This window comes from Lepidochelys kempii, chromosome 3 (genome assembly GCF_965140285.1).
Source record: "Lepidochelys kempii isolate rLepKem1 chromosome 3, rLepKem1.hap1, whole genome shotgun sequence".
NCBI lineage: Eukaryota > Metazoa > Chordata > Testudines > Cheloniidae > Lepidochelys > Lepidochelys kempii.
In genome coordinates, this window is record NC_136382.1 from 115101 (window position 1) to 127489 (window position 12389).

General features: G+C 46.8%; 1 protein-coding gene across 5 annotated transcripts in view; it reads right to left on the reverse strand.

The window, feature by feature from the left end:
- The window catches only part of GPN1 (GPN-loop GTPase 1), a 125370-nt gene that overhangs the window by 44246 nt on the left and 68735 nt on the right, over positions 1–12389 (reverse strand). For 2 of the 5 annotated variants that reach the window (XM_073335387.2, XM_073335388.2), the window contains exon 14: positions 9416–10213. The exons of the other annotated variants lie outside the window; for them this stretch is intronic. In XM_073335387.2, coding sequence (XP_073191488.1) covers positions 10154–10213 — 60 coding nt within the window. In that variant the 3' untranslated portion in view covers positions 9416–10153. Of the gene's footprint in view, positions 1–9415; positions 10214–12389 lie in introns of those variants that run through there. 5 annotated transcript variants of the gene reach the window in all.

Here is a 12389-nt window from a genome sequence, read left to right on the forward strand (position 1 = left end):
TCGATTTCTGTACTCCTCCCTGGTGAGGGGAGTAGCGCTAAAATTGACCTTGCTGGGTCAAATTTGGGGTAGTGTGGACGCAATTCGATGGTATTTGCCTCCAAGAGCTATCCCAGAGTGCTCCATTTTGACGCTCTGGACAGCACTCTCAACTTCAATGCACTGGCCAGGTACACAGGAAAAGCCCCAGGAACTTTTGAATTTCATTTCCTGTTTGACCAGCATGGTGAGCTGATCAGCACAGGTGACCATGGAGTCCCAGAATAGCAAAAGAGCTCCAGCATGGACCTAATGGGAGACACTGGATCTGATTGCTGTATGGGGAGAAGAATCCGTGCAGGCAGAACTCCAAAAAGACAAAATGCCAATATATTTGCCAAAATCTCCAAGGGCATGATGGACAGAGGCTACAACAGGGACACAGCAGTGCCGCGTGAAAGTTAAGGAGCTGAGGCAAGCCTACCAAAAAACAAAGGATGCAAACAGTCGCTCCGGGTCAGAGCCCCATACATGCCGCTTCTATGATGAGCTGCATGCAATTCTAGGGAGCGCCCCTACCCCACCACTACCAAACCACTGTCCATGGACACTTGCAAGGGGGTAGTCTCACACAACAGGGATGAGGATTTTGTGGAGGAGAAGGAGGTTGAGGATAGCACACAGCAGGCAAGCGGAGAATCTCTTCTCCCTGGCAGCCAGGAACTGTTCATCACCCTGGAGCCAATACCCTCCCAAGGTGGGCTCCCGGACCATGAAACCGGAGAAGGCACCTCTGGTGAGTGTACCTTTGTAAATATAATACAGGGTTAAAAAGCAAGCACGTTTAATGATTAATTTGCCCTGAAGACTTGAGATGCATTCACGGTCAGTATAGCTACTGGAAAAGTCTGTTAACGTGTCTGGGGATGGAGCGGGAATCCTCCAGGGACATCTCCATGAAGCTCTCCTGAAGGTTCTCTAAAAGCCTTTGCAGAAGATTTCTGGGGAGATCAGCCTTATTCCATCCTCCATGGTAGGACACTTACCATGCCAAGCCAGTAGCAAGTAGTCTGGAATCATTGCAGAACAAAGCATTGCAGTGAATGGGCCTGGGCTTTGGTGGCATTCAAGCAACATCTGTTCTTTTTCTCTTTGTGTTAGCCTCAGGAGAGTGATATCATTCATCGTCACCTGGTTCAAATATGGGAAATTTGTTTAAGGGGACATTCAGAGGTGCCCGTTCCTGCAGGGCTGTTTGCCTTTGGCTGAAAAGAAATCATCCCTGCTGTTAGCCATGCAGTGGGGGAGGCCCGTTCATGCTGAGCTGTTTGCGTTTGGCTGACAGAGATCTTCCCTGATACTAGCCATGTGGTGCAGGTGTGTGGGGTGTGTGTGTGAAGCGATCATCCCAGAGAATTAGGTGTGTGTGGGGGGGTTGGATTGTGCTGCACACCCTAAAACCGCAGCCCCTCCTTTTAAATGGCCAACCCAACGGGCTTTGCTTGGTATGGGAAAGAAGGGCACTGCTGTTTGAAACCATTCCCACATGTTATGAAGGTTGAAGAAGTTGAAACCCTTTTCCTTACCATGGCCGCCTGGAAGCCGAATTCTGTTGCCCAGCCGAGCATGTGTGATGTCTCACACCAAACCAGCAGGCACTCAATATAAAAGGCAAAATGTGACCTTGTACCAAAAGCACGTGCTATGTAATGTGAATCACTTGATCAGTGTGAAATAGTCTTCCCTTTGTTCTCTAAAACGTATCCTTTTAAATACTACTCTCCCTTTTTTTCTTCTGCAACTGCAAATGTTTCTATACTCCCCCATCATCTCCGTCCCAGAGGCTAGTGCAGATTAGAAGGTGAAAAAAATGCACTTGCGATGAAATGTTCTCAGAGCTCACGCAGTCCTCCCGCACTGAAAGAGCTCAGCAGAATGCGTGGAGGCAAACAATGGCAGAGACCAGGAAAGCATTAAATGAACATGATGAGAGGAGGCAGGATGCAATGCTGAATAATGGGAGAGCAAACTGACATGTTCAGGCATCTGATGGAGCTGCAGGAAAGGCAGCAGGAGCACAGACCATCTCTGCAGCCCCTGTATAACTGCCTGCTCTCCTCCCCAAGTTCCATATCCTCCTCACCCAGACGCCCAAGAACGCAGGGGGGTGGGGAAGGGGGCGGCTACCGGCACCCAGCCACTCCACCCCAGAGGATTGCCCAAGCAACAGAAGGCTGGCATTCAATAATTTTTGAACCGTAGTGTGGCCTTGTCCTTCCCTCCTCCCCTCACTCACCCCTCCCGGGCTACCTTGAGAGTTTTCCCCCATCTGTGTGATGAATTAAGAAAGAATACATGATTTTGAAACAATGACTTTATTGACTCAGAAAGCGGTGATCAAAGTGGGGAGGGCGGTTGGCTTACAGGGAAGTAGAGTCAACCAAGGGGGCGGGTTTTCATCAAGGAGAAACAAAAAGAACGGTCATACTGTAGCTTGGCCAGTCATGAAACTGGTTTTCAAAGCTTCTCTGATGCACAGGGTGCCCAGCTGTGCTCTTCTAATCACCCTGGTGTCTGGCTGAATGTAATTGGCTGCCAGGCGATTTGCCTCAACCTCCCACCCCACCATAAACATCTCCCCCTTACTCTCACAGATATTGTGGAGCACACAGCAAGCAGCAATAACAATGGGAATATTGGTTTCACTGAGGTCTAGTCAGTAAACTGCGCCAGCGTGCTTTTAAATGTCCAAATGCATATTCTACCACCATTCAGCACTTGATCAGCCTAGAGTTGAACTGCTCCTGACTACTGTCCAGGATGCCTGTGTATGGCTTCATGAGCTGTGGCATCAAGGGGTAGGTTGGGTCCCCAAGGATAACGATAGGCATTTCAACATCCCCAACGGTAATTTTCTGGTCTGGGAAGTAAGTTCCTTCCTGCAGCTGTTCAAACAGACCAGAGCTCCTGAAGATGCAAGCATCGTGCAGCTTTCCCGGCCATCCCACGTTGATGTCGGTGAAACGTCCCTTGTGATCCACCAGTGCTTGCAGCACCATTGAAAAGTACCTCTTGCGATTTACATACTGGCTGCCAAGGTGGTCCGGTCCCAAGACAGGGATATGCGTTCCATCTATCGCCCCACCACAGTTTGGGAAATGTGCAGGTCATAGTGGATGGCTTTGCTGCAATGGGGTTCCCTGAGTCACTATCCTTGATAGGTTTCAGAGTAGCAGCCGTGTTAGTCTGTATTCGCAAGAAGAAAAGGAGTACTTGTGACACCTTAGAGACTAACAAATTTATTAGAGCATAAGCTTTCGTGAGCTACAGCTCACTTCATCGGATGCGTTCAGTGGAAAATACAGTGGGGAGATTTATGTACATAGAGAACATGAAACAATGGGTGTTACCATACACACTGTAATGAGAATGATCACTTAAGGTGAGCTATTACCAGCAGGAGAACGGGGGGGTGGGGAGGGCGGGACATTTTGTAATGATAATCAAGGTGGGCCATTTCTAGCAGTTGACAAGAACATCTGATAGCAGCAGCTCAGTGACTGTGTTGGCTACTTGGATCACAGCAGCCCCCACAGTAGATTTACCCACTCCAAATTGATTCCCGACTGACCGGAAGCTGTCTGGCGTTGCAAGCTTCCAGAGGGCTATCACCACTCACTTCTCAACTGTGTGGGCTGCTCTCATCTTGGTATTCTTGCGCTTCAGGGCAGGGGAAAGCAAGTCACAAAGCTCCATGAAAGTGCCCTTATGCATGTGAAAATTTCGCAGCCACTGGGAATCATCCCAGACCTGCAACACTATGCGGTCCCACCAGTCTGTGCTTGTTTCCAGGGCCCAGAATTGGCATTCCACGGCATGAACCTGCCCCATTACCACCATGATGTCCAAATTGCCAGGGCCTGTGCTCTGAGAGAAGTCTGTGTCCATGTCCTCATCACTATCGTGATCACGCTGTCATCGCCTCCTCTTGCAGGTTCTGCACATAGTGCAGGATAATGCATGAGGTGTTTGCAATGCTCACAACAGCAGCGGTGAGCTGAGCGGGCTCCATGCTTGCCATGGTATGGCATCTGCAGGACAGCAGAGTTGCAGCAGAAATGGTAGATGATGATGGCTGCCATGAGAATAGATATTTATATAGAACAATGATAGGACCTGGGCCAAAAGAAATCTCATGAGGTTCAACAAGGACAAGTGCAGAGTCCTGCACTTAGGACGGTAGAATCCCATGCACCGCTACAGACTAGGGACCGAATGGCTGGGCAGCAGTTCTGCAGAAAAGGACCTAGGGGTTACAGTGGAAGAGAAGCTGGATATGAGTCAACAGTGTGCTCTTGTTGCCAAGAAGGCCAATGGCATTTGGGGATGTATAAGTAGGGGCACTGCCAGCAGATCGAGGGACGTGATCGTTCCCCTCTATTTGACATTGGTGAGGCCTCATCTGGAGTACTGTGTCCAGTTTTGGGCCTCACAGTACAAGAAGGATGTGAAAAACTGGAAAACATCCAGCAGAGGGCAACAAAAATTATTAGGGGGCAGGAACATGACTTATGAGGAGAGGCTGAGGGAATTGGGATTGTTTAGTCTGCGGAAGAGAAGAATGAGGGGGGATTTGATAGCTGCTTTCAATTACCTGAAAGGGGGTTCCAAAGAGGATGGATCTAGACTGTTCTCAGTGGTAGCAGATGACAGAACGAGGAGTAATGGTCTCAAGTTGCAGTGGGGGAAGTTTAGGTTGGATATTAGGAAAAACATTTTCACTAGGAGGGTGGTGAAGCACTGTAATGTATTTACTAGGGAGGTGGTGGAATCTCCTTCCTTAGAAGTTTTAAAGGTCAGGCTTGACAAAGCCCTGGCTGGGATGAAGTAGTTGGGGATTGGTCCTGCTTTGAGCAGGGGGTTGGACTAGATGACCTCCTGAGGTCCCTTCCAACCCCGATATTCTATGATTCTATGACCTGCGAGGTGGATTCATGGCACCAGGAGAGCAGAGTTGCAGCGGAAACGATGGAGGACGACAGTTAGCACTGCACACATTTCCCGAGGAAGAACACAAGTACCTGGGAGCACATGACAGACAACATGGAGAAATTTGCTATTGAGACAAGAGCAGCAGAGCAGAGATGCAGCGGAAGCTGTGGATGATGACAATGGTTAGCAGTCCTACTGCACCATCTGCTGACAGCAGTATGGCATCTGCACGGAAAAAAGACATGAAACGATTGTCTGCTGTCGCTTTTATGGAAGGAAGGGCAACTGATGACATGTACCCAAAACCACCCGTGACAATGTTTTTGCCCCATCAAGCATTGGGAGCTCAAGCCAGAATTCCAATGGGCAGCGGAGACTGCAGGAACTGTGGGATAGCTACCCACACAGTGCAACGCTCCGAAAGTTGACGCTTGCCACAGTACTGTGGATGCACTCCACCAACTTAATGCGCTTAGTGTAGACATACCCAATTGACTGTATAAAATTGATTTCTAAAAATCCACTTCTATAAGATTGACCTAATTTCGTAGTGTAGACATACCCCTAGTTACCGCTTCAATACAAAGGCCTGAATTGTTGCCAGGTCCAAGAGAAACTATCAGAATTTGCATGGTTCAGGAGGTGGTGAAAAATCTGTTTCCCTGTGAGGCAGTAGATGCATGAATGAAGGCTTTATAATCTCTTTTTCAGGTCTGCCATGACTGGCACCAACTTGACTAAACTGCAGTAAACACTGAGGTAAAACATAATTCTTTATTCAGTTCTATTGTTTTGAGGTAAATGTGAGACACCTAACCTAACATTCTTATCTCCATTCAAAAAAGAAACAAAAAGGTGTTCAGGTTAAAGCTGCCTGAAAAAGTCAGATCATTACAACAGCAAGGTTACTCACACATCTATAGCCAATGGCAGCCAAAGGAGCTGACATCAGTGGAGCTCCGCCTTTTTTATTTAACTCCTGCTCCAAAACACAATGCCCAAAGGGCATGACTTTCCAAAAGGTTCCAGATCACCATGACACAGCACAGGCACCTTGAATCCTACCAGTGGGAATACATAAGAGGCATCTGATGATGAAGGGGCAGTATGTGACATCATCTTTCTCGTAGAGACATTTTTGAGTTACTGTATGGATAAAAAGAAAAGGAGGACTTGTGGCACCTTAGAGACTAACCAATTTATTTGAGCATAAGCTTTCATGAGCTACAGCTCACTTCATCAGATGCATTCACGAAAGCTTATGCTCAAATAAATTGGTTAGTCTCTAAGGTGCCACAAGTCCTCCTGTTCTTTTTGCAAATACAGATTAACATGGCTGCTACTCTGAAACCTGTATGGATAAAAGCTGTCTGCTGCAGAGGAGGGCTGTCTACCTCCAGGTAGCAGCTTTGTGGTAGGAGCAGACAAATGCAATTACTAGTCTAAATCTCAGTAAAAATACAGTAGAACCTCAGTTACAAAGACCTCGAATGGAGGTTGTTCATTACTCTGGAATGTTCGTAACTCTGAACAAGGCGTTATCGTGGTTCTTTCAAAAGTTTACAACTGAACATTGACTTAATACCGCTTTGAAACTTTACTATGCAGAAGAAAAATGCTGCTTTTAAACATCTTAATTTAAATAAAACAAGCACAGAAACAGTTTACTTATCCTGTCAAATGTTTGTTTAAACTTTCCTTTTTTAAAGTAGTTTATGTTTAGCACAGTGCTGTAATGTATTTGCAGTTTTTTGGTCTCTGCTGCTGCCGCCTGATTGTGTATTTCTGGTTCCAAATGAGGTGTGTGATTGACTGGTCAGTTCGCATCTCAGAGGTTCTACTGTACATTTAGTGGATACAAGTGGGGAAAAGAAGCTTTGAGTTGCGAGTTGGACATGTCACTTGTGGAGGTGACTAAATTTTCAGAAGGGCAAAGAAGAAATGGTTACCTACCTTTCGTAACTGTTATTCTTTGAGATGTGTTGCTCATGTCCATTCCATTCTAGGTGTATGTGCGCCCATGTGCATAGTCGTCTGAGACTTTTACCTTAGCAGTATCCACAGGGTCAGCTGTGATGCCCCCTTGAGTGCTGCAGTCATGCATCGGTATATCGGGTGCCACCAACCCAACGACCTTCTCGCCTGCAACTCCAACATAGGGGTAGGAGGGCAGGTAATTGAATGGATGTGAGCAAAACATCTCAAAGAACAAGAGTTATGAAAAGCAGGTAACCGTTTTTTCTTCGAGTGCTTGCTCATGTTGATTCCATTCTAGGTGACTCATAAGCAGTATCCTCGGAGGTGGGCTCAGAGTTCACAGCCTAGCTGCTTGCAGTACTGCTTTACCGAAGCCAGCATTGTCCCAGGCCTGTTGGGTAAGCATGTAATGGGACGTGAACGTGTTGTCAGATGACCAGATGCCGCCATACAGATGTCCTGGACAGACACTTGGGTTACGAAAGCTGCTGAAGAGGCTTGCTCTCTGGTTGAGTGGGCAGTGACAATTGCTGGAGGTGGCACCTTCGTATGGTCATAGCAGTAGCAAATGCAGGCGGTGATCCAAGAAGAAAGTCTTTGAGCGGACACCAGATGACCTTTTATCCTGTCAGCCACCGCGATGAACAGCTGTGTCGGTTTGCGGAATGGCTTGGTCCCTTCAATGTAGAAGGCTAGCGCCCTTCTGACATCTAGGGAATGCAGCTACGCTCCTCCTCCAGCTTATGTGGCTTTGGAAAAAAGACGGGCAGATAAATGTCCTGGCCCATGTGAAACTGGGAGACCACCTTAGGCAGGAAAGCCAGGTGTGGATGCAATTGGGCCTTGTCCTTGTAAAAGACTGTATAGGGTGATTCCAACGTAAGTGCTCTAATCGCAGAGATCCTGTGGACTGAATTTATTGTGACCAAGAACGCAACCTTCCAAGAAAGGAAGGGGAGAGAACAGAAAGCCAGAGGCTTGAAGGGGGGTTGCCACAAATTGCAGCATGAAGCCCAAAGAAATTGTGTTGAGCACCCAACAGTCCGAGGTCAGCTGCAACCGGGCTGACAGAAGGGGTGTAGACAGTTGAGGAAAAAGCAGGAGGTGGATCCTGGGCAGTGGCTCGGGTGCATCCTCAAAATGCCTGTTTCTGGCTGCCCTGGTCTCTAGAAGGGGTAGGCTAGACAGAAGAGCGGGAAGACGAAGTGTGCCATTGCCTAAACCCCTTGTCTTTCTCCTTCTTTCTGTAGAAGCTGGATTTGGGGACACCCCACAACAGTGACTGAGGCAGAGAAGGCGGAAGCCGGAATGGCGTTCTAGCTTGTTGAAGGGTGTGCAGCTCTGCAGTCACAGGACAAAAAAGGTGGGTTAGTGGGTACAGACTGTTGTAACAAGCCATAAATCCAGTGTCGCTAATAAGACCATGATTTTTAGCATCCAGCTAAATTAAGCTGGCGTGCAAGTACCCCATCTGGATGAGGGCTGAGAAGTCCGATATGGAGTGGCTGCTTTGTGAAAAAGTGTTCGCTCCTATGATATGGTTTTTTACAACCATCTGTAGCCCACTAACCCCCTTCTTTGTCCTATGACTGCAGAGGTGTTAGCGGGCCACTTCACCTTGAATAGTTTCCCAAACCTGAAGGAGAGCTCTCTGTAGCTCGAAAGCTTGTCTCTTTCACCAACAGGAGTTGGTCCAATCAATGATATTACCTCAACCACCATGTCTCTCTAATATCCTGGGGCCAGCACAGCTACAATACTGCAAACAAAATAGAAATAAGGAGCACACTTTTAATAGTGATTATAATTAACCATTGGAACAACATACTTAGAAACACAGTGGATTTTCTCACTTGAAGTTTAAAATCAAGACTGGATATCTTTCTAAAACATATGATTTTGCTCAACCAGAAATTATGGGACTGATGTAGTGATTACAGAGTGTGATTTTATGGCCTGTGCATGTACGTGGTTGGACTACATGATATTAGTGATCCCTTCTGGCTTTAAAATTTACGAAAAAAACTCCTGATGATGGATAATGTATATAGCAAATAAGTAACTGTAGGTAATGGGAAGATTTCCGTCTTCCTGACTTGGATAGCACCCTTCATTTTGCTTGTCTTGGGGGCCAAAAAGTTTTAGAACTATTTGGAATAAGAATGAAACTGACGCGTAATTGTAGGTGGCCAGCACAGTGCCCACAACACTATGCAGGGGATTGGTTCATTTCTGACTGAGCGGGAAGGAGCACCAGCTACTGAATCACTAACAACACTTCCTGCAGCACCTGCGTTTTCAGTGTCTCTGGTCACAGGATGAAATGCCGTTTAGCTTCACAGCTCAAGATACTATGGCTTCAGGCACACAGCTCACTCCCAGTGTTGTGCCTCTGGGCGTGTTGCAAGCTTATTCAATGAACCTCCCATAAAGTTCAACTCTGTCATTCCCAATCACCACTAAGCCATTTGTCAATAGCAAAAAATACTTTATAATAAATTACAGAACAAAATAAAATGTCAAACATGGGATTGCAGTGACATTTCAGTTACCCTGTTTCAGTCACTCAGAGAAAACTCCATTTACAAACAACTTCCTGAAAAGACCTTTCTAGCCTCTGACCAAATTTTAGCTACAGAATTTAATAGGGAATACATTTAAAATTGAGGCTCTGGCTATCGTCACACAAGACTATTGCCCCAACCCTCTGAATTTGAGCCACCACCATAACTAAAGGGAGACAATTCCCAGAAGAGCCTTCCAGCAGAGGTCTCACCCGTCCCCTGCACCCAACAGAAACCATAAGCTTTGAATGTGGGGATGGTGTTGAACTCCTAGGGGTGGACCAAAGCTTCAGACAATAATGATGACACACCAGGAATTCAAGTTCCCAACCATGTGGAGCAAAACTATTTGGAGAAAAGCGAAAAGTGCAATCCTTATTTTGTTTTAAAAGTCACAATGGCAAAAGATTAAACACCTGAAGTCAGAACTCCAGCTCACAGTAACCAACTGATTTTGCAAGTACAGATATTTAAGTATCAGAGAAAGTGCTTCACAGAAGTTAAATTGCATACAAGGCTGCACTGGTGTCTTCACAGCACAGAAGGTGATGGACACTTTGCTCTTGCTGTTCCCTCCAGTCGAAGGGTTTGCAGCGCTTTGCTTCTGAAAGTCTCTTAGTGGCTGCTTCTATTCTGGTACTTCATCCTGGTCTCCTGCATGAAGTTTCTGAAGGCTGGTTCTTCTTGGCTTTCCTCAGTGACTTTGAGGGGGGAAGAGGGAGGGAGAGAGAACAAACATACAAAATTCAGTACTAAGCCAGCTCCTACCCTACTTAAGGTTCTGAGTTAAGGTGGGAGTAAGGCTACTGGGAACACAGAGTAGGATGTAAAATGTCTATCTAGGTCTTCATCTACTTGCAGTTCCCTTCTCCTTGGCCCACTCAAGTCCCAGAAATTCCCAGGAGAGGAATATGAGAAGCTAGAGAGAATTGGACAGGGAAGAGAAACACACACAGTCTCTGCCTCTCCCCGCCACGCTCCCTGTCACTCACCCCTACACACACCAGTTGAAAAGTGGCTGGCAATCTAGTAGGATCCCCATGGAACATTGGGATTAAAAAACCTGCATCATATGACACTGTACCTGCCTCATGAAGCATTGCAAACCCTTCCCAAAGCACCCTGTGGCCAGTTGCACAGTGGGATAGCTACCCACAGTGCACTGCTCTCAGTGTCAATGTAAGAGCTGCTAGCGTGGATGCACTCTGCCAACACAAGAAGCATAATGTGGACATGCAACAGTGGTTTAATTAAAGTGCTTTAATGAAAACAGTATAACTCTTGGCGACAAAACTCTGCAGTGTAGACATAGCCTAAGACATAGCCTTTCCTATCCATCCACACAGCTAAAACTCTCATCCAAGTCTCACATTTCAATTACTGAAACATTCTTCTCACTAGCCTTAACAAATGCAATCTTGCTTCACTTATATCCATTCAGAATGCTGGCTGCAAAGAATTTTCCTAGCCTCTCTCTTTGACCAGGTCACCCATCTCTTGCATCCCCCTCTTCTGGTTCTCCCTTCTCTATCACATCAAACATAAACCTGCTTGCATTCGTTTTCAAGGCCCTTCACGGTCAATCCTCACTTTACCAATTATCTCATTTGCTAATGAGCTGTTGATGCTTGCCTCTGATCCACCCATGGTGGCAGCCTCCACTGCACATTTGATACACTTTCAAACAAGCATTTTCTCCACTGCTGCTCCTCACACTTGGGAGGCGCTCCTCCAAACTTCCACAAAGCTATCTTATTCTCCACTTTCAAATCCCTCCTCAAAATTCTTTGCCATGATGCCTACAAAAAGGTTGACAATTTGTTATCTCTTTGTCCTATATTTTGACTGTCAGCTCCTTTAGGTGAGTAATGTCTTTCTGTTCTGTTTGTACAGCACCTAGCACAATGGGGCACTGGTCCACAAAAAATGGTTACTAACCTTCTGTAACGGTTGTTCTTCGAGATGTGTTGCTCATGTCCATTCCATACTAGTTGTGCACACACCACATGCACAGCTGCTGGAGATTTTTCCCTTAGTGGTATCTGTAGGGACAGCCCTAGCGCCCCCTGGAGCCCTGCATTTATGTGCCCATATAAGGGGAGCCGCCAGCCCTGCACCCTCTCAGTTCCTTCTTGCTAGCAACTCCGACAGAGGGATAGGAGGGCAGGCCATGGAATGGACATGAGCAACACATCTCAAAAAACAATTACAGAAGGTTAGTAACCGTTTTTTCTTCAAGTGCTTGATCATGTCAATTCCATTCTAGGTGACTCACAAGGAATATCCCTGGCAGTGGGCTCAGGGTTCACGGACGTGTCGATTGCAACACTGCTCTCCTAAAACTGGCATTGTCACGGGTCTGCTGGATGATGGCGTAGTGGGATGCGAAGGTATGGATCAATGACCACATTGCGGCCCTGCAGATGTCCTGGACTGGAATCTGTGCAAGGAATGCTGCTGATAAAGCCTGGGCCCTTGTACAGTGGACTGTCACAATGGCCGGCAGCAGGACTTTGGCCTGCTCGTAGCACACCCAGATGCAGGCAGTTATCCAGGAGATCTTCAAATGATACTGGCAGACTTTTCATCCTGTCCACCACCGCTATAAAGAGCTGCGTTGATTTGAAGGCCAGGGCCCACCTATCGTCTAAAGTATGTAGTTGACGATCCTCATCTGATAGGTGAAGCTTCGGAAAGAAGACAGGCAGAAAAATGTCCTGGTTGTTATGGAACCGTGAAACCACCTTGGGCAGGAAGGTTGGGTGGGGGTGCAGCCAGACCTCATCTTCGAAGAACACCTTATAAGGGGTTCTGAAATCAGGGTTCTGATTTCAGAGACCCTTCTGGCCAACCTAATTGCCACCAAGAATGCAGCCT